The 20,092-nt window shown below is 41.0% G+C and overlaps 1 protein-coding gene across 1 annotated transcript in view; it reads left to right on the top strand.

Moving 5' to 3' along the window:
- The first annotated feature begins 7,420 nt into the window (after window positions 1-7,420).
- Window positions 7,421-20,092, top strand: part of IPO8 (importin 8) — a 63,544-nt gene continuing 50,872 nt past the window's right edge. The window contains exons 1-5 of the mRNA XM_066258035.1: window positions 7,421-7,727; window positions 13,144-13,225; window positions 15,558-15,714; window positions 18,406-18,564; window positions 19,281-19,437. Of these exons, the coding sequence (XP_066114132.1) occupies window positions 7,644-7,727; window positions 13,144-13,225; window positions 15,558-15,714; window positions 18,406-18,564; window positions 19,281-19,437 (639 nt within the window). The 5' untranslated portion in view covers window positions 7,421-7,643. The remainder of the gene's footprint in view (window positions 7,728-13,143; window positions 13,226-15,557; window positions 15,715-18,405; window positions 18,565-19,280; window positions 19,438-20,092) is intronic.

Raw genomic sequence — 20,092 nt, 5'->3', positions numbered from 1 at the left:
TGTGCCTTGACTGGGGGCAGGGGGTACAGCAGAGCGAGTGACCCTCTTGCCCAAGGCAGTGACCTTGGGCTCAAGCCAGTGACCATGGGATCACATCGATGATCTCACACTCCAGCTAGTGAGCCCGTGCTCAGCTGGTGACCTCGGGGTCTCGAACATTGGTCCTCTGTGTCCCAGTTTGATGCTCTATCCACTGTGCTACTGCCTGGTCAGGCAGCATATGGAAATTTTAAAAGATATTTTCAAAAGTATGTGATGAAATTGGCATTCATACTATTAATGGGAAAAAAACTGGTACATTTTTGGAGCGTAAATGAGCAATAATTATCAAGATAGAGTACATGTTTTTTTGTTGTTTTTTTTAAAACAGAGTCAGAGAGAGGGAAAGATAGGGACAGACAGGAAGGGAGAGAGATGAGAAGCATCGATTCTTTGTTGCGGCTCCTTAGTTGTTCATTGATTGCTTTCTCATATGTGCCTTGACTGGGGGCGGGTATAGCAGAGCGAGTGACCCCTTGCTCAAGCCAGCGACCATAGGGAGTGACCCCATGCTCAAGCCAGCGACCATAGGGAGTGACCCCTTGCTCAAGCCAGCGACCATAGGGAGTGACCCCATGCTCAAGCCGGCAACATCGCACTCAAACTGGTGAGCCAGCACTGACACCAAAAGCACATGCTTTTTGACTCAGAAATTGTTCTGCTAGAAAATTACAAATAGTTTTGAATTATGCCAAGATATAAACATACAGATATTTTGTATAACATTAAGGAGAGACAATCTAGATGCCTGTCACTAGGAAATTGATTAAATAAGTCAAAATGGAAGATATGCAACAGAATGTGCAACATTTGTGTAAAAATTTATAAAATCCTGTATCTCTGATTACTTGAGTCATCTTTTTTCTGGTAAGTATGCATACGAACTTTGACAGGGCCAGCCTTAAGGAAAGGGAATTGTAGAAGGGAGGACACCTTGTATCTTGCATTCTGAATCTTACTATTGAACTTGAAATGTGCATACTACTTTTTTGGTAGAAAATCTTAAGTAAAAGATAAAGTGGTAGATGGCTGTGGTATTGACCCTGCCTTGCCTTTCCTTGGATCGGGCTTGAGGGTTTGTTTTAATTAAGTCTAGGATAATACATAGAAGAGTGTTACTATAAAAAAACCTAATAACCTTTCATCTTTGCTAATATTTGCATTTCACTTCGTAATTCACAGAATACTCTTATCTGTGTTATCTTATTTGATCCTCATAATGGCCTTGTGAGGTGCATGCTGGTTTTAAGGGGTCAGGACATCGAGACTGGTGGAGATGACTGAGAACACACTAGCAACAGCACCGGAGTCATGCTCTCTCAGGTCCCAGGGCAGCACGGCAATTTCTACAGTGTGTCTTCTTAGTTCTCAGGTGCTGTTGCCTTCACCATATTTCCCATTGCCATTTGCACACACACTTTTTTGGTGCACTACTCAGCTTTGTCTATGGTGAACTGCACATTTTGTGAACTGGACAGAGCGGACTCAGTTGAGTCTGTCATAAATTAGAGTTTCTTATAGCTCCTGAGGTTGAGGCAGGATGACTCCTTTTCTAATGTGAAATGTGGAAAGCCCGAGGAAATGAAGAAACTTTTTGAGGGGAGAAAAAACTGATTTGAAAGTAGGTATTTCTTCTTTAGTTCTAGCTAATGCTACTATTTTTGGTTTCTGTCCCTGCCCACACCCACTACCATTGTAGTCTCTTGGCGAAGGAAGTTTGTGGCTTCTGTTTAGAAATGCCCTAACCTGCTGTTACTTTAGCTCACATATCACTGATTCTTTTAAAATTCATCTTTAACTGCATTGTCACATTCTTTTAGTAAATTCTACTCGGAGTTTTTGGTTGCATGAGATGTCGTAATGGAGATTACTGTTGACTTCTGTTAGCCAAATACTAAAGATCTTACATTTATAAGATACATGTATTTACTCTTGCATGGAGTTCAGGTGCCGTGAGGTAGAGCTCTGCCAATAAAGACATGTTCTGAGTAGAGGTACTGAACACATACTCTTTAGTGTTCACTTACAGATTGGTATAAACACGGCTTAAAGAACAGATTGTTAAACTTACAGGTAGGGACTTTTGTGTGTTGGGTTTTTGCTCCCATGTTCTCTACCATGTGGACTCGATTCAAGCCTCCTACACGTAGACCAGCAGATGAGCTGCTGCCGCCAGCAGATGGGCGGACAGCTGTGCTATTCCATTTAGATGACTAAAATGCTAAACCTCAGAAAAGGCCACACTGGCAGTGCTTAGAGTAAAAAGGTAGTTTCTGTAATTTGAGCTGTAACCATGCCAGTTCTTCTCACTCTGTGCTGTATTTCTAGGGTAATGCCATCCACTTCTGTGGTGTCACCTCACCTATACACACAGATGACTCATGGTTTTCGCCCTCTGTCCCTTTCTTTCTCTCCGGTGCGCTAGCTTCCTGCCTTCTCACTCAGCTCTTTTGTGAGTGACAGCTGTAGCTGTATGAACCATAAGTACTTTTTTGGACAACATGTCCACACACAAGGTCATCTTTCTTCCAAAACCCAATACTCCTTTCATTTTTCTCTGGTTAATGACTTCTGCAGCCAGAGATTTTCAACCTTTTTCATCGCATGGCACACGCAAACTAATTACTAAACTTCTGCAGCACAGCAAAAATAATATTTTTGGCTGATCTGACAAAAAGGTATAATTTTGATTCATTTTTTTACATTGGCTGGCTATTGTATTGGCTGTTATTTATTTTTTATTTGACAATGTAAGGGAAAAGAAGAGGTCAGTGCCTCTGACTAAATAGTATTGCATGTTTTAAAATTTTTTGCAGTATGTGGGTTAAAAATGAAAATCACTGCCACAGGCCATCACAGCTAGAAACTTTAGTATCATTCTTGACTTCCCTTTGTTACTTTGTATATCTAATCAGTCACGAATTCCTGTTTATTCAACCTGTGAAATGTCTCATCTCTTTTTTCCTACTGTGGCTATCCTGTTTTAGACCCCTTATTTCTCTCACATGCTATCATTTATTCAGCTAGTACTTATTGAATGCTTACTATGCCAGGCAGAGTGTGAGAATATGTTTCATTATGTCACATTCATCAGAGGCTGAATAAGGTCTTCCTTCTCACCTGTTAAGTAGAATACAGTGATAATAGTTAATACTGTGTTGTGAACAATGTACTTATCTCAGTCTCCCCAACAGCTCTTGGAAGCAGGTAAGGAAACAGGCACAGAGTGGTGGGGCAAATGCAAACCATGGTAAAATAGGACAATATAGCTGGCTCAAATTTTACCTTTTACTGGGTGAGGAGATCAGTAAATATAGATATCCTTTTATATTACACAAAGAAATAAGAATAGAGGAACTTGTCTGACTATAGTGGTGCTGTGGATGAAGTGTCCACCTGGAATGCTGAGGTTGTTGGCTCAACCTTCGGCTTGCCCAGTCAAGGCACAAAGGAGAAGCAACTGCTGAGTCGATGCTTCCCGCTCCTCCACCTCTCTATCTCTTCTCTCTAAACTCAATAAATAAAATCTTTTTAAAAAGGAGGGCTCAAATAATGGACCTTATATAAGTTAAACATAAGTTATAGTTCAGAGAAACTCTTATAAAGAAATCTGAGAGCAGAATCATAGATGCTTCCTGGTTTTCTTTTCCCGTTGTCTTGGCCGCTGCTAATTTGGCAGCACTGTAACTTGTCTTCACTGAGTCCAAAGCATATGAAGTTTTCATGGGAGCATCAATTTTCTAAGTATGTATTTTGCTAGTTAAAAATTTTATTTTGAGATAATTATAGATTCTTACGTAGTTAAAGAAATAATACAGAGGGATCCTGTGTACCCTTTATCAACTTGCTTCAATGGTACCATATTGCAAAACTATAGTATGATACAATATCACAACAAGGATATTGAGACACATAACTGTCAAGATACAGAGCATTTCGATCACCACAAGGATCCCTTATGTTGCTCTTTTATAGTCACACCCACTTCCCTCTTGTCCCACCTCCACTTTACCCCTTACAACCATTGATCTGTTATATAATTACTTTAAGAATGTTATACGTATATCAAAATTTATATAAATGGGATCAGATAGTATGTGACCTTTTGGGATTGACTTTTTTCACTTACCATAATTCTCTGAAGATTTATTTAGGTCAGTGGTCAGCAAATCATGGCTCGTGAGCCACATGTGGCTCTTTGGCCCCTTGAATGTGGCTCTTCCACAAAATACCATGTGCGGCGCTACCTTGATAAGGAATATACCTATATAGTTTAAGTTTAAAAAACTTGGCTCTCAAAAGAAATTTCAATCGTTGTACTGTTGATATTTGGCTCTGTTGACTAATGAGTTTGCTGACCACTGACTAGGTTGTTGCATGTGCAATTCCTTTTGATTGTTCAGTTGTAGTCCATGGTACAAATGTGCCACTGTTTACTTAGTTGCCTCTAGAGAGGCTGTAACTATTTTACACTCCTACAAAGAATATATGAGTAATCCAGTTTCTCTGCATCCTCACCAGCATTTGGTGGTTTCAGTATTATTTATTAAGTGAGAGGAGAAACATACTCCTGCATGTGTCTAGACTGGGATCCACAGGGCAAGTCCCCTAGGGGCGATGCTCTGCCTATCTTGGGCTATTGCTTGGCAACTAGGCTATTTTGGGCACCTGAGGTAAAGACTCTACAGAGCCATCCTCAGTGCCTTTCAGCCATGGTTGCTGGGGCAAGGGGGTGGAGAGGAAGGGTGAAGGAGAGGGGTGGAGAAGCAGATGGTCACTTCTCATGTGTGCCCTGATTGGGAATCAAACCTGGGACACCACATGCTGAACTGATGCTCTACCATTGTGACAACTGGCCAGGGCCACACACACTATTTTAAAAAAATCTTTTTTCTTATGTTATTGGAATGACATCATCAAATCTCTCCTTATGCCAGACTACTTTAGTGTTACCAGAGTTCAGTTTTAGACATGTGCCTTAAAGGATTTGGGTACCTTCAGGTAGAAACATTAGACATTTGGATACATCCAGTTTAAGGAAAGACATCTTGGTTAGAACTAGTTTAGCAAGCTGTTCCTGTTAAGTTGATGGTTAAAGTTATATAAGTGAATGAAATGATGGAAATAGAGTGGGTGGAAGAGAACGACATGTGTGCTGAGGAGAAAGTTCTGAGAAGCACCAGTGTTTAAGACTTGGGTGGCCTGACCAGGCGGTGGCGCAGTGGATAGAGCATGGACTGAGATGTGGAGGTTTGAAGCCCCAAGGTTGCCGGCTTGAGTGCGGGGTTGCTGGCTTGAGCATGGGATCATAGACATGACCCTATGGTCGCTGGCTTGAGCCCAAGGTCACTGGCTTGAGCAAAGGCTCACTCAGTCTGCTGCAGCCCCCCGGTCAAGGCACATATGAGAAAGCAATCAATGAAAAACTAAGGTGCCTCAACAAAGAATTGATGCTTCTCATCTTTCTCCCTTCCTGTCTGTCTGTCCCTGTCTCTCTCTCTCTCTCTGACTCTGTCTCTGTCACACACACACAAAAATATTTCAGAGGTCAAAGAACTTAAGATGAATTATCATGACGTCCAAGAGAGTAGATTAATGAAATAGCGTGCAGATGAAAGGCACTATGTTTTCAAAACTAAGCAGTTTGTATTTTATCTTGAAATTGATGGGAAATCAAGGAAGGGACATGATAGTACGTATTTATTTTATTTTTTAGAGAGAGACAGGAAGGGAGAGATGGGGAGGAGAGAGATGAGAAGCAACAACTTGTAGTTGCTTCACTTTAGTAGTTGTTGACTTACTGTTCTCATATGTGCTGGGACAAGGGGTAGGGTATAGGGGGGCTCACGGGGAACCAGTGACCCCTTGCTCAAGCCAGCAACCTTTGGGCTCTAGCCAGAGACCTTGGGATTATGTCAATGATCCCGCGCTCAAACCGAGTACCTCCGATTTTCAAATCCGGACCCTGGCCCACGTTCAATCCACTGCGCCACCACCAGTCAGGCGATGGTATTCACCTTTAAGAAACACGACTAATGGCACTGCAGAGAATGGACTAAAGAGGGGGCAAAATTGGAAGCAATCAGGGACATATTTCTAAGTACTTCTATACCTAGCTGAGGGGCACTGCCTTACTTACAGTCTCTGCAGAGGGGATAACTTTCAGGCAGGCAAATTTTACCACATATTTTCTACCCTCTTGATTGAACCCAGTTAACTGAACCAATCTATCTTAATTATCTGCTCTTGGAAAGATCACATTCCCTCAGATGTATTTTTCCCATATGTATTTTTCCCATCTCTTTTCTGGTTAACTTCAGGAAAAACGAGGTCCTTAATATTGTTATGCCATTGAAATTGTGGGGCCAGATATGGCCATAGTGGGCGAAACAGTATAACCCGCTATACCAGGGGTCCCCAAACTTTTTACACAGGGGGCCAGTTCACTGTCACTCAGACCATTGGAGGGCCGGACTATAAAAAAAACTATGAACAAATCCCTATGCACACTGCACATATCTTATTTTAAAGTAAAAAAACAAAATGGGAACAAATACAATATTTAAAATAAAGAACAAGTAAATTTAAATCAACAAACTGACCAGTATTTCAATGGGGACTATGCTCCTCTCACCACCAATGAAAGAGGTGCCCCTTCCGGAAGTGTGGTGGGGGTCAGATAAATGGCCTCAGGGGGCCGCATGCGGCCCGCGGGCCATAGTTTGGGGACCCCTGCTCTATACCTTTCACTACTTTTCTGAGAAGGCCTGGACATTTTTCACAAACGCAAGCGTGTTGTTAGTTTCTTTGATCTCTGTATTCCCAGAATTATTCTGTAAATTTGTCTGTTTACGTTTTGTTTCCTCTATCAAGATCGTAAGTTTCCCCATAGTAACCTGCAAGAAATTCATGTTGCTACAATATGGTCCCTAAATATTTCAGTCCTCTGGCTCAAAAACATATTGAACAAACATTCCGTGAATGAATGAATGATGGCTCCCACAGATAGAGAAGACCCTGTTCTGTTCGTACCCTGTTCTCAAGGTACAAAGTCTGCCCTGGAACAGACTCTGTGTGATGTCCAAACAGTTCTCGGACTAAGAAAGAGTGCCAGTCTATCCATATATGCTTAATTTGAAAGCAGCTGCACAGAGACACCCAGCCAGTTGGTTTCCCAGCTGGGCAGAGCGGAGCAGTTCTGCGCGCAGGACGGCGCCCCGGGCCAGAGACAGGAGAGCGCAGCGCTCGGGGCGGCGGCGGGCCGCGCTCCGCACAGCAGCACGCCGGCCGCCTGGGGGAGCCCGCCCTCGCCCCGCGCCCGGGGGAAGAGGCCGCCGTAAAGGAGGCGGCGCTTCCTCTTCTCCCGCCTCCCACCGGCTGTCGTAAAAGGGTGAATGGAGAGCGAGTTGTGGGGGGTAGGAAGGGAGTACAGGGGGCGCGGAGCCGGAGTGGCGCAGCAAGTGGCTGCAGGTGGCGACGGTGGCGGGGGGTGGGGAGTGAGGTAGTGCAGGGGTCACGGAGGAGAAGGCTGAGCGGGTCAAAGGGAAACTAAAGCTGCAGTCTGGCCTACTGGTCCGGGGGCCGCGGAGCCCCCGCCCGGGGAGATGGACCTCAACCGGATCATCCAAGCGCTGAAGGGCACCATCGACCCGAAGCTGCGGATTGCAGCGGAGAATGAACTCAATCAGGTGAGGCCCGGGCCTGCGGCCCCCACCGGCTCCCCGGCGCTCCCTACTTGGTGCCCGAGCTTTACCTCGCTTGGGGGCTCGGGACCCCGCACCGCCCTCTGCCCGCCCCGCCCCCGCCCCAGGGAGCAGCGCAGCCGCGCTCCCGGGACCTTTTCGGGACAACCTTCGCACCTGTTGGCTACCTTTGCATCTTTCCTAGTCGTTCCCTTCCCGCTTGGTTCGCAAAAGGGAATTTGAGCTTTAAAACCCGGTGTTTGCAGGGTGTGATTTAAGTGCGCTGACTTGGGGCCGCGGGTGGGAAAATGCACTTAAAATTCAAATCTGAGTTCAGCTTTCCTCCAGACCCAGCCCTTTTTAGGTGTTGCTGTGGGAAACCCTGCCCATCGCCTGCTTCTGTGGGGCTAGCAGGGCCGCGCTGACGCTGATTGGCAGAGTTGTGTTGGAGAGCTGGGAAATGCTGTCGGGAGAGTGGTCTGCGGAGGAGAGGCAGGCTTCATGGTGGTGCTGCCTTACAAAAGACACGTGCAATGATACGTGTTAGGAGGGATTTCTTAAAAAACGCTAAAATGTGTGAGACTTTCTTTTATCCTCCATGCTCTCTTCTTACTGACTAGCCTTAGCCTTATTCCATAGTTAACACCGACGTTTCCAAACTCTAGCTTATAGTTTCCTCTTCACCTGTAGAAATGAATCATAGACCTCTCACTAAAAAGTAGGAGTTAAGGTCTCCCTCCGGGATGGAATGACAGCTGTTTGAGTTTGTGGTAACCCTTAAAATAGAAAGAATATTCCTAAATTAGTGATTCTCACAGCAGCGGCAACATCACCTGGGAACTTGTTGGAAATGCAGATTATGGGGTTTAGCACCAGACTCCAAGAATCAGAAACTCGGGTTGGGGTCCAGTTTTGTTTTAATTAGCTGGGTAGGTGATTCTGTGCTTTCGAAAGTGTGTGAACGACTGTTCTAAGCAAATATTTTTGTAGGAGTTCGCTAGGGTTTTCCCTGGAGTTGACTTAAAAGTGTAGGTGTGCATTGTGAGTTTTTGAAATGGATTGTTTTAGTGGGAAAGGTGGGTGGAGTTTGGAGTAAATGTGAACCCAGGATTCCCAAGAGATAAAAGGGAGAGTGAAAACTGTGACTTTGGATCGAAGGTTGAGTTGAACCGAAGCCTAAGTGAACGTATTTCTTCTTAAAAAGAAAAGGGCTCTTAATCAGAATAGGAGAAAGTTAAAGTCGGTACCTGTCCCAGGCTTTAGCAGTGTAAGTACTATGTGTTGATTGGCTAGAAAAGTAGTAATCCAGGGGTTGGTTAGGAGGAACAAAGCAAGAGCTGAATTTGCAATCTACTATTATGAACAGGATGGTTGGCCCCTTTGTGACCCCCTTCTCAGTGAGGCCAGCTGTTACTTTGCTAGTGTAGATAGGGATCATATCCTTGATATCATGATACACTTCCCTGCTTCTGTTAGCATCCTCTTGCTTTGTTTCTGATTCATCGGTACATAAGTGCAGTTGACTTCATAGAAGTGGAAATGGTAGATCTTGTAGACCTGGAAGTAATATTTAGAACCCAAATCTATTTTTTTTTTCATGGTATTTCAATCCAAATTCATTCCATCCTTACTCTGCCCTGGTCCAATATTCACCCAAGTCATCACAGACCACAGTTTCCTCTGTTAGATCTAAAAGTAGATTATTGCTATGCCACTCTTTAGCATTTTTATTTTATATAAAGCTTTGAATTGTGATAGGCTCTAAGTATTTTTTTTTTTTTGCATTGGCTGTAAGTAGAAGACTAACTTATGTCACATAACCTTACAGTAAAACATGGTTATAATGTTGGGTGTTGTATGCTTATCCTTTACCATCCTGCTTTGTTGGATAAACAGGTAGGTAATCCATCATAAGTGAGAAGGGTCCAGCTCTTTTATTTTAGTCTGCCCCCCACCCCTAGCAAATAGGCTCTGCATGGGAAATGAGGGCAGCTTCCACAAAGTACTAATTAGCTTGTCAGTTACCATTTAGAAGAGGAAAAAACAGCTTCAAAATATAATATAGCCTGTATTCCAAAGGATAGATTCTTATTTGGAACTGTATATTTCTGTGGCCAGTGTAGTATTTCTGTTACCAATGACTAGTTCTTTGATAGCTATTTGTGATATTGTTTGTATGGGAAAATGCATTTTCGTTTTTATATCAGGATATTAAGAATGCTTCCTGTTCATATTCCTCACCATCTCTAGCTCCAGAAATCAAGTAGGAGTAGGTAGATATCTGGCTCCAGTAACTCATCCAGGGAGGTGTCTTCCTTTAATAAATAATTCTACACATGGCCTCAACAAGGAAATAAAGATATGTACTTTTATTGCCAAGCTTTTATTTCCTGCTTTTCCACGCATCTGTGGTATCATTTTTATTGCCCTTTAAGGAGTATGCTTATATGAATCACATTTACTAAGTTAAATTGCAGGTACTACATAGTACAAGACTCTGCTCTCATAGAGCTTGCATTTCTAGTGGGGAATACAGACAAGTAAATAATATAATTTCAGGTCATAAATGCTATTGAGAGTAAAGCCCTAGATGAGTGTGTTGGGATGTATAAGTGGGGTGGTCGTTCTCTGAAGGATGACATTGAGCAGAGGCCTGGATGTTGTTTAGAGTGAACCTGGTGGAGAACTGGGAGGGGAACAGAGGGAAGGACAGGTTCAGTGGAAGCCCTGAACTTGGCACATTGGAGAACTAGAAAAGTTAAGGTCATGGGAGCAGTGAGGCAGAGGATGGGAAAACATCAGGGCTTTGCTTTAAATGAGTTCTCATAAAATGCAGACCCAGGCTCCTGGGAGAAGGTATGCTGAACAGACTGCATCATTTGTCTGGTTTTAGCTTTACTGAGAATTTATGAGTCTTCTTGCAAGGCCAAGTATGATCTCTGGAAATGTGGTTGGATTGTATCATGGTCGAGGTACCAGACATCCAGTGGGAATGTGGTCAGAGGGAATGGGGTTGCTGTATATATTTTTTTCCTGCTTGTAACTGGGCAAACTCAGGAGTAGATCAAGTTAAAACATGTATGTTGGGTGAAATGACCCAGGCAGCAGGCACTGCATCAGCACAGACTCACATGGGCATTAAGTTTAAAAGATGCTGCAATGACAACAGCTCTCAACGCTGAGGGGTGCACCCTTCCAACTGGCTGGCTCCTCTCTGTAGCTCGCACACAGCTTTTTAATATCATCTTGTTCATTTTCCTGTGTTACATTGTCTGTTTTCTTCAGCATGTGTTTTTCTAGTTTTGGTTTGTGAAAAATATTATAAATAAAGTTGAAGCACACATAAGTTGGGAAGAAGCACTTGCAATGTATGGGTCAAATAAAAGGTTGAGATTGTAAATTCATAAATAGCTTTTAAAATTCATTAAGACTAAAACAAATATGCCATTTACAAAAGGATAAAGGGAATAGAGATTTGTAGAAAAAGAAATAGCCAACAAATAGGAAAAAATTCAATGTAGGGGAAATGTAATTTAAAATATGAATAAGGTTTTTCTGGTTCACGGTCAAGGCACACAGGAGAAGTGACCATCTGCTTCTCCACTCCTCCCTTCCCTCTCTCTTTATCTCTCTCTCCCCCACTCTCTCCCTCCTGCAGCCATGGCTCGAATGGTTCAGGTAAAGTTGGCCCATCCTGCTGAGCGCTGAGGATGGCTCCATGGCCTTACCTTGGGAGCTAAAAATAGCTCAGTTACTGAGCAACAGAGCAGCTGCCCCAGATAGGCAGAGCATCGCATCCTAGTGGGCTTGCCAGGTGGCTCCTGGTCAGGGCACATGCGGGAGTCTGTCTCTCTGCCTCCCCATTTCTCAGTAAAAAACAAAAACATGAATAAGGTTTTAAAGTACTGGAACAAATGATAATCCCTATACTGGATAGATGAACACACTCATGTACTACTGTTGGTGCTATAAATTGCTGCACCTTTTCTGGAGAGCATTTTGACCATATATTGGAAAAAACTGTTCATACTATTTAATTTTTCCATTGATTTGAGAAAGAGAGAGAGAGATAGAGAAGCATCAACTCGCTGTTCCACTTAGTTTTTTCATTTAGTTGTATACTCATCGATTGCTTCTTGTATGATAGTGGTCCCCAACCCCCAAGCTGCGGACCAGTACCGGTCCGTGGGCCATTTGGTACCGGTTTGCAGAGAAAGAATAAATAACTTACATTATCTCCCTTTTATTTATATTTAAGTCTGAATGATGGTTTATTTTTAAAAAATGACCAGATTCCCTCTGATACATCCGTCTAAGACTCAGTCTTGACGCTTGTCTCGGTCACGTGACGCATTTATCCGTCCCACCCTAAAGGCTGGTCTGTGAAAATATTTTCTGACATTAAACCGGTCTGTGGCCCAAAAAAGGTTGGGGACCACTGTTGTATGTGACTGGGGATAGAACCTGTGACCTTAAGTGTGCCTGGATGGTGCTTTATCCACTGACCTACCCTGCCAGGATTATATTCATACTCTTTTTTTTTTTTTTTGTGACAGAGAGAGAGAGGGACACACAGACAGGAAGAGAGAGATGAGAAACATCAATTCTTCGTTGCGGCACCTTAGTTGTTCATAGATTCCTTTCTCATATGTGCCTTGACGGGGGGGGGGGGTAGTGTGGTGGGGGGGGTGGCTACTGCAGACTGAGTGGCCCCTTGCTCAAGCCAGTGACCTTGGGTTCAAACGGTGAGCTTTTTGCTCAAACCAGATGAGCCTGCACTCAAACCAGTGACCTCGGGGTTTCAAACCTGGGTCCCTGTGCCCCAGTCCAACGCTCTGTCCACTGTGCCACCACCTGGTCAGGCATGTTCATACTTTTATTCCTCAATTTAAAGTAAATTTTTTGACTTGTAGTATTTTAGTAATCTTCATTTTGAATAGTTTCTCTCACTTTAAAAGTTTTATTTACAGGCCCTGGCCGGTTGGCTCAGCGGTAGAGCGTCGGCCTGGCGTGCGGGGGACCCGGGTTCGATTCCCGGCCAGGGCACATAGGAGAAGCGCCCATTTGCTTCTCCACCCCCACCCCCTCCTTCCTCTCTGTCTCTCTCTTCCCCTCCCGCAGCCAAGGCTCCATTGGAGCAAAGATGGCCCGGGCGCTGGGGATGGCTCCTTGGCCTCTGCCCCAGGCACTAGAGTGGCTTTGGTCTCGGCAGAGCGACGCCCCGGAGGGGCAGAGCATCGCCCCCTGGTGGGCATGCCGGGTGGATCCTGGTCGGGCGCATGCGGGAGTCTGTCTGTCTCTCCCCATTTCCAGCTTCAGAAAAAAAAAAAAAAAAAGTTTTATTTACAGAGGTCTGTTTAGTAACAGGTGCTAATATTCATTTATATTGCCCTATTTTCTAAAATTTTTTTTGTAATTTCAGTCCTACAAGATTATCAATTTTGCCCCCAGCCTACTTCGTATTATAGTCTCTGATCATGTGGAATTCCCAGTACGCCAGGCAGGTGAGTTGGTTTTTATTTGTAATAAATTTATTTATGGTGGAAGTAAAATTAGAGATTTATTTCAAGTCCAGATATCTGTGATTTCTTGGAAAAAAAAAAAAAGGAAATGCACAAGAAGTATTTCTAATGCCTTAAAAGAAATCACTTTGCTGTCCCGGGAAACTTGCAGGTGGCCCTGAGCTCCTTCACCGCCCCTGGTGTTTTCCGTTCTTGCCCGTCCACCTCCCCATTCCTTGCCTCTGGACTTTGCCATTTCCCGCATTCTTTCCCGATTTTAATAGTTTTATCTGCCTAACTTTTTATGATTCCTGGTGGCCTAGCCTTTGGGACTGTAGATTAATTCTATGAATTTATATGTGTGAATTTGAGCTCCATTTGCATGTCAGATCATGGAGGAAATATATAGATGTTTCTAACCATGCAATTGAGGAGCAGGACTTGTGTTTTAAACATGAAACTTACCCTTAAGTCTATGGGACCAAATGTAGTTCCATGATGTTGTGTATTGTAGTTTTTTTTGTGTGTGTTTTGTTTTACAAAAATATTTTCTTAATTGATTTATGAGTGAGAAATATCAGCTCATAGTTGCTTCACTTTGGTTGTTTATTGCTTGCTTGTTGCTTGTCATATGTGCCTTGACCAGCCAAGGCCAGGGTTTTGAACTAGAGACCTCAGCATTCCAGATCGATGCTCCATCCACTGCACCACCACAGGTCAGGCTTTTTTTTTTTTAAATAAGCTGGTTGTTAGAGCCCAAAGGCAAAAAAAAAATGGCAAAAAGTATGGAGTATCATGAATCCTGAAAAGACAGTAAATTCAAGATAAATGGGGTAAAATAATAACTAGTTAAAAAATGAATAAGTAAAAAGACTTATTATGTAAGTGATGTATGCTAATTGTAAGTAATTTGGGCAATATAAAAGAATAATAAGGAGAAAGTAAAAAAAAAATTACTCAGTATTTATCACTCAGAAATGACCATCATTAATATATAATGTGTGTATATGTTTGAGTAGAGGAATTGAATAGTTTTATAGAAATGGGGTTATATTCTACATGGTGACAAAAGTTTTTCATTTTACTTCAAATAACAGAATGAAGAAGTAAGGAATCATTAAGCTTTGGGAAAATATTTATAATAATATATATGATTAGCTGAAAGATCCTTTGTAGTTAAGAAAAATCTGTAGAAAAACATTCCTATTGGAATTATATTTTACTTTAATAAAGTTTATAAGACTTTTCTGTGAGTTTTTTGAAACCATTGCTCTCAGTTTTATTTAATCTTTTTTTTTATAAAATGGGCTGTTCTGAAACCACATTTTGCTAAATGGAACCTATTTTAATGACCTAAGTATGTATAGGGTCATTGTGAAGTTCCTATGGAAGCTTTGTGGAAATTGTATTTTTAAAGACCTTAAAGCAATTTATTAAAACTAATATGTCTTCTTTATATGACATATAAACCTTACAAAAATACCGAATTTATACATTAGATTGCTTTTAATGCTTCCGCCAAAGATAGTTGCTGTCAACTCTGGTGCATGGTTGTCCAATTTTTTTTCCCTATAGATCTGCTGGCTTTAATAAGTAACAAGATCTTTTAATATTTCATATTCTGTTTTATAATTTACTTTGAAAAATTTAATCATATGCCCTCAATTCATTCCAGAGCATATCCATATACTTTATAACAGTTGTTCAGTATTTCTTTGTACAAAATTACCTTAGTTTATTCAAACAATTTGAAGTTAATGGACATTTCCTTTATTGTTCTTTTTGTTTTTGTTGTTATAGAGGCAATGCTAAAACGAGCATCCTTGGACAGACATCTCTGGATACTTGAGGGAATATTTTTGTTGAACAAACTATAAGAAATAGAAATGCTAGGTCAATGGATATCGCTGATGCTAACATTTAGAAGTTTGAATCTTATCAACAAATTGCTTTTGCTTGTGTTTTCTGTCAACAGTGCATCAGAATGCTAGGTTGCTCATATAGTCACAAAAGTATTATAATCCCTATAGAACTAGTCTTGAAAATAAAAAGCAACCTTCAGACAACAAAGATACACACAGGGTAAAATCATAGACTTACTTATAATTCAGTCATTAAATGCTGTTAGTTTTATAACTAAAAATATTTTTATTATGGGGCCCCATAAAAGACGGCCTGTATAAAAGGCACACTGTAAGATTTAGAACTGGAAGATTTTCCGTTTTTGCTGGCTGTCAGGTTGAACATGGATGGGTTTAGCCCTTCATACTTTGTAAAGCTGGATGAAAGTCGTTTTTTTGATAGTGCTTCATTGGCGTTTTTTTCTCTAACTTAGCTGCCATTTACTTGAAGAACATGGTGACACAGTACTGGCCGGATCGAGAACCTCCACCGGGAGAAGCGATATTTCCTTTCAACATTCATGAAAATGATCGCCAGCAAATACGTGATAACATTGTGGAAGGAATAATTCGGTCTCCGGATTTAGTGAGGTACATTACACTCTGTCTATGTGATGAGCACAAAATATATATGGGTGAGGGGAGGTGGGATTTAATCATCAGCCTCACGTTTGGTTTTTTAAAGAGGTAAACTAATGAAGATGGCACTCAAAGAATATTGTTTTACATGTCTGTCTTTGCGTTTGTAATCCTTTGCAATATTTTCGGAAAGGTTTAGTTGCTTTCAGTTGCCACAAAAAAGAGTTAAGGCGAAAATTGTACTTGACTAAAATTGTTGTATAAATCCCTGCTATGTAAATAGCTTGTATTCTTGGTTATGCTCTCTTGACTTTTTCCTGACACAGGGAAATTGACTTCTGGGAGTTTTAACCTACCACTTTTCTTAACAAATGACCTCTCTTTTCATTCAGTTTTATGCACTGATTATCTTTTCCCGTGGAGAAGACAGGCTAGAGGAGGTGTAAACATGCAGAATCGTCTGTGGTTTCTCACGGTCAGCTTAGGTGCTGTGCAGGGCAGTGCTGTGCGAGGGAACTGTCTGCAGGGGTGGAGATCTGCCTCTACACTGCCCGGTATTGAGCCACATGCATACACGGTCTTAAGTGCTTGAAATGTTACTGGTGTAACAGGAGCTGACTTTTTTATTTAATATCGGTAAATTTAAAGTGTACACATGTGGCTGGTGACTGCCCCTATCTACTGAATAGCACAGCTGTCGAATCGTGAACAATTTTGCAATCTTAAAATAGGCAAAGCAAACTCCTTTCAACATGAGCTGGTAATTAGATTTCTTTTGAAAGTGGAGAATGGAAAGAGATGAATCTGAGGTAGGAGAATGAAATTGTTTAATGTCAAAAGATTAGATATAACTTTTCCCTTTGGGTGTCTGCACGTTCTGACATGCGCAGGGGAAAGGGAAGAAACTTTGAGGAAGGCAAAGAAACACGGAACTCCTCTTCGTTCAGTTATTTTGTTTGTTAAGAAAAGAAAGTAAACTTAAAATGATTAAAGAAAAATCACCATTATTCTCATTGGTTGCCCAGATGGGCAGTGGCTCCCAGATGGTACCATCAGGAATTGTTTCTTGTCGAAATCCTTACCTATTCACATACCTCTGAATCCTGCACAGCTTCTGCATAGCCATGTGTGACAGGAGGGCCATTCGTAGCTATCCCTTGCTTGGTTGGTATGAGAAAGAGTTGGCAGGGTCAACCTGAAGATGAAATTTTAAAAATTGAAAAGTTTCAGTTTAATTGCATCCAGATTTGACATATTGGTCAAATCTGGTGGCACAAGGGGAGAACTTTATCTTTATAATGAGATGGTTCTTTGCAGCTTTGTTTCTTTTATGTTCTGAAGTCTTAACTATAATCACTTCTGAAGAAATAATTCTTCAAGTGTATTGAAGGGCATTGCAAAGAAAATTTTCATATAGATTTGACAACATAAGGAGAAGTCGTTGTTCTGTTTGTTTATTTTCAGCGAGTCCTGGTTATTGGCTGTTCAGCTCAGCACACACTGTCTTTTTTCTTCACTGTGGAATCCTGGTTTAGCCAGGCTCACTTTCTAACCCTTTACAAATGACCATGTAAGGACATACAGTATATAGAAGAAAATGTTTTTTCTCTTTTTTTTGTGTGTGACAGACACAAAGAAAGAGACAGAGAGAGGGACAGATAGGGACAGACAGATAGGAAGGAAGAGAGATGAGAAGCATCAATTCTTTGTTGAGGTACCTTAGTTGTTCATTGATTGCTTTCTCATATGTACCTTGACTGGGGGGTTACAGCAGACTGAGTGACCCCTTGCTCAAGCCAGTGACTGTGAGTGAGCTGTGCTCAAACTAGATGAGCCGGCAACCTCGGGGTCTCGAACCTGGGTCCTTTGTGTCCCAGTCCGATGCTCTATCCATTGCACCATCGCCTGGTCAGGCATCTCATTTTCTTTTTAATACCAATTAGAAGGGTCCTGTTGAGGAAATGATTACTGAGATAAGTGTTACGACATCACATCTTTTATTATTTAACTTTATGGTTTTATTAAAGGGATTCTTTTTTTATTTTATGTTTTACCTGTGGCTTATTTTCCCCTCTTTATATCTTTTGAAATAGCTCTTAGATTTCCTCTTCAGAAATTGCCAGCTTCTTTCTTATACTCGATATACAAACTTTAGTACTTAGGAGGCTTTGCTAGGTGCAGCATCGTGTGTTGGCGGTTGACTGAGAGTGGATGCTTCAGTGTTTTGGCCCTTGGACATGCTTCCTCCATTACATAGGCCTCCATTTTACTTACTTCGACCATTTTTAGGCTGTTTGTACAATACACTTGAATTGTACTTTATTTGTTTTGTTTTTCTCTTAGGATATGATAACCAAAATATAAAATATAATAAGCCGGGAAATTTTGCAGAGCTAAATTCATAGGATTTAAAAAATATTTATATATATTTTTAATGAACCTATTTTAAATTCAATATTCTACCCAAAACTATATTTAGAATAAAACGGTCTGAAAGGTTTTATTTGTTTTAGGAAATGATCTGTTCTCTTTATTTTCAGGAAGTTGAGCCACTGAGGAGGATTTTGTAGTGTGGCTCTTTTTCCTCTCACCCCAGATATATAACTGTATCATGTAAAGTGCTTTCCTGTGAAATATCAGTGGGCTTTGAAACCTGATAGTTAGTAACTACTTAGATTTCGGACTTTTTCTCCCACCTTACAGAGTCCAGTTAACAATGTGTCTCCGTGCCATCATTAAATACGACTTCCCTGGTCACTGGCCAGCAGTGGTCGACAAGATAGACTATTACTTGCAGTCACAGAGCAGTGGAAGCTGGCTTGGCAGTTTATTATGTCTATATCAACTGGTGAAGACATATGAGTAAGTTGATCTCCATTGGCTGGAAATACCAGCCTGGTGTTACTTAGAATTAAATTGCATAGAGGGGTCTGCTATGGGTGTTCTTGGGAATCAGGTTAATTTGCCAAATGGTAGGTTAAGCACAGTTAAACATGCTTATTTACTACAGTTATCTAAAGAACCTTTCATCTGTGATCGTACATTACTAATCTCTGAGGCAGTGATAAGATAATGCAGTGCTTTTCAAAATTATTTGTTAGTTTCAGAGGACCATTTATTAATAGCTTTCCCTGAAAACTCTGATACAGAGGTATCTTAGCATTTATCTTCAAGTGAGCACGTCTTAAGTATACCAAACTTTTAACTTTTTGTGTACAAATTAGAAAATATTAAAATTTCTGTGCTACTAACTTGCTTTTCCATAAAAGTTGCTTGGGAGGTGGGAGATAAGTGTCACGTTTAATTCATTGTTTTCTGGTTTCTAAGAGGATTGCTGCTTGTACATGCAAAGTTTTATACTTCTTTTTGTAAACTAGTTAGTTCATATTCTAGAATTTTTAGAAGATATTTTATATTTGTATCTATGGAAGTGACCTAAGAACATGTAAGTTTGTAAATGATTTTCACTTTCCCAATTTAGGATAGTATAAGAAGAAATTTATTCCTTATAGTTTATTACTTATAGTTTTTTTATAAGGGGGAAATTATATTTTTTCTTTTTGTCTTTGTTCACATAGATACAAGAAAGTAGAGGAAAGAGAACCTCTTATAGCAGCAATGCAAATATTTCTGCCTCGTATTCAACAACAAATCATGCAGCTCCTTCCTGATTCCTCACATTACTCTGTTTTACTACAGAAGCAGATTCTGAAAATCTTTTATGCACTTGTTCAGGTAAGTTTCTATTGCAGAAGACAAATACGAGGTCTTGCTTTTCTGTCTGACACATGGACAGTGCTTGGTAAATGTCAGTTATTGTTAAAAATTATGTACTCTCACATATATTTCATTAAAAAATCCTTATGAGAGAACAGGCTCACAGAAATTAACTTGTTTGTCCAAAATTATCCGAGTGGCAGAGCTGAGATTCAACATCTGTATTCCTTTTACTCCATTGTCTGAAGTGCTGGGTATGGAAGAAACAGGGTAGTTAACTGTCCTAGGGCCTGATTATTTGACTAACCTGCCCATAGCATTCTGCCTGTAGATTAGTTAGGATTATAGGTGAAGAGGAAGGAGAAGAAGAGACTCCTTCTTTACTGGGAAATTGTACTGAGGGTAGTTTCTTTGCACTTAACCTAATTTAAAGCTAATAAAGAAGATGTAGTGCCTCATTTTCCTTCATTTAAGCTACTTCCTTTGATCTGAAAGCTATCAAGAATATTAATACGGGAATCTAAAAAGTAATTAGAAGAAGATGGAGATGATGAAGTATTTTAAATATAAAGATATTTAAAATTTAATCCTTGAAAGACTTGGGTAAATCATTCAGATCTGGGTGAGAGAAGAATGGTTATCAGTCTAAACTGTTTGATGGTGAATGAATAAA

The sequence above is a fragment of the Saccopteryx bilineata genome, chromosome 2, assembly GCF_036850765.1.
Source record: "Saccopteryx bilineata isolate mSacBil1 chromosome 2, mSacBil1_pri_phased_curated, whole genome shotgun sequence".
NCBI lineage: Eukaryota > Metazoa > Chordata > Mammalia > Chiroptera > Emballonuridae > Saccopteryx > Saccopteryx bilineata.
This window is presented reverse-complemented; position numbering and strand designations above follow the sequence as displayed.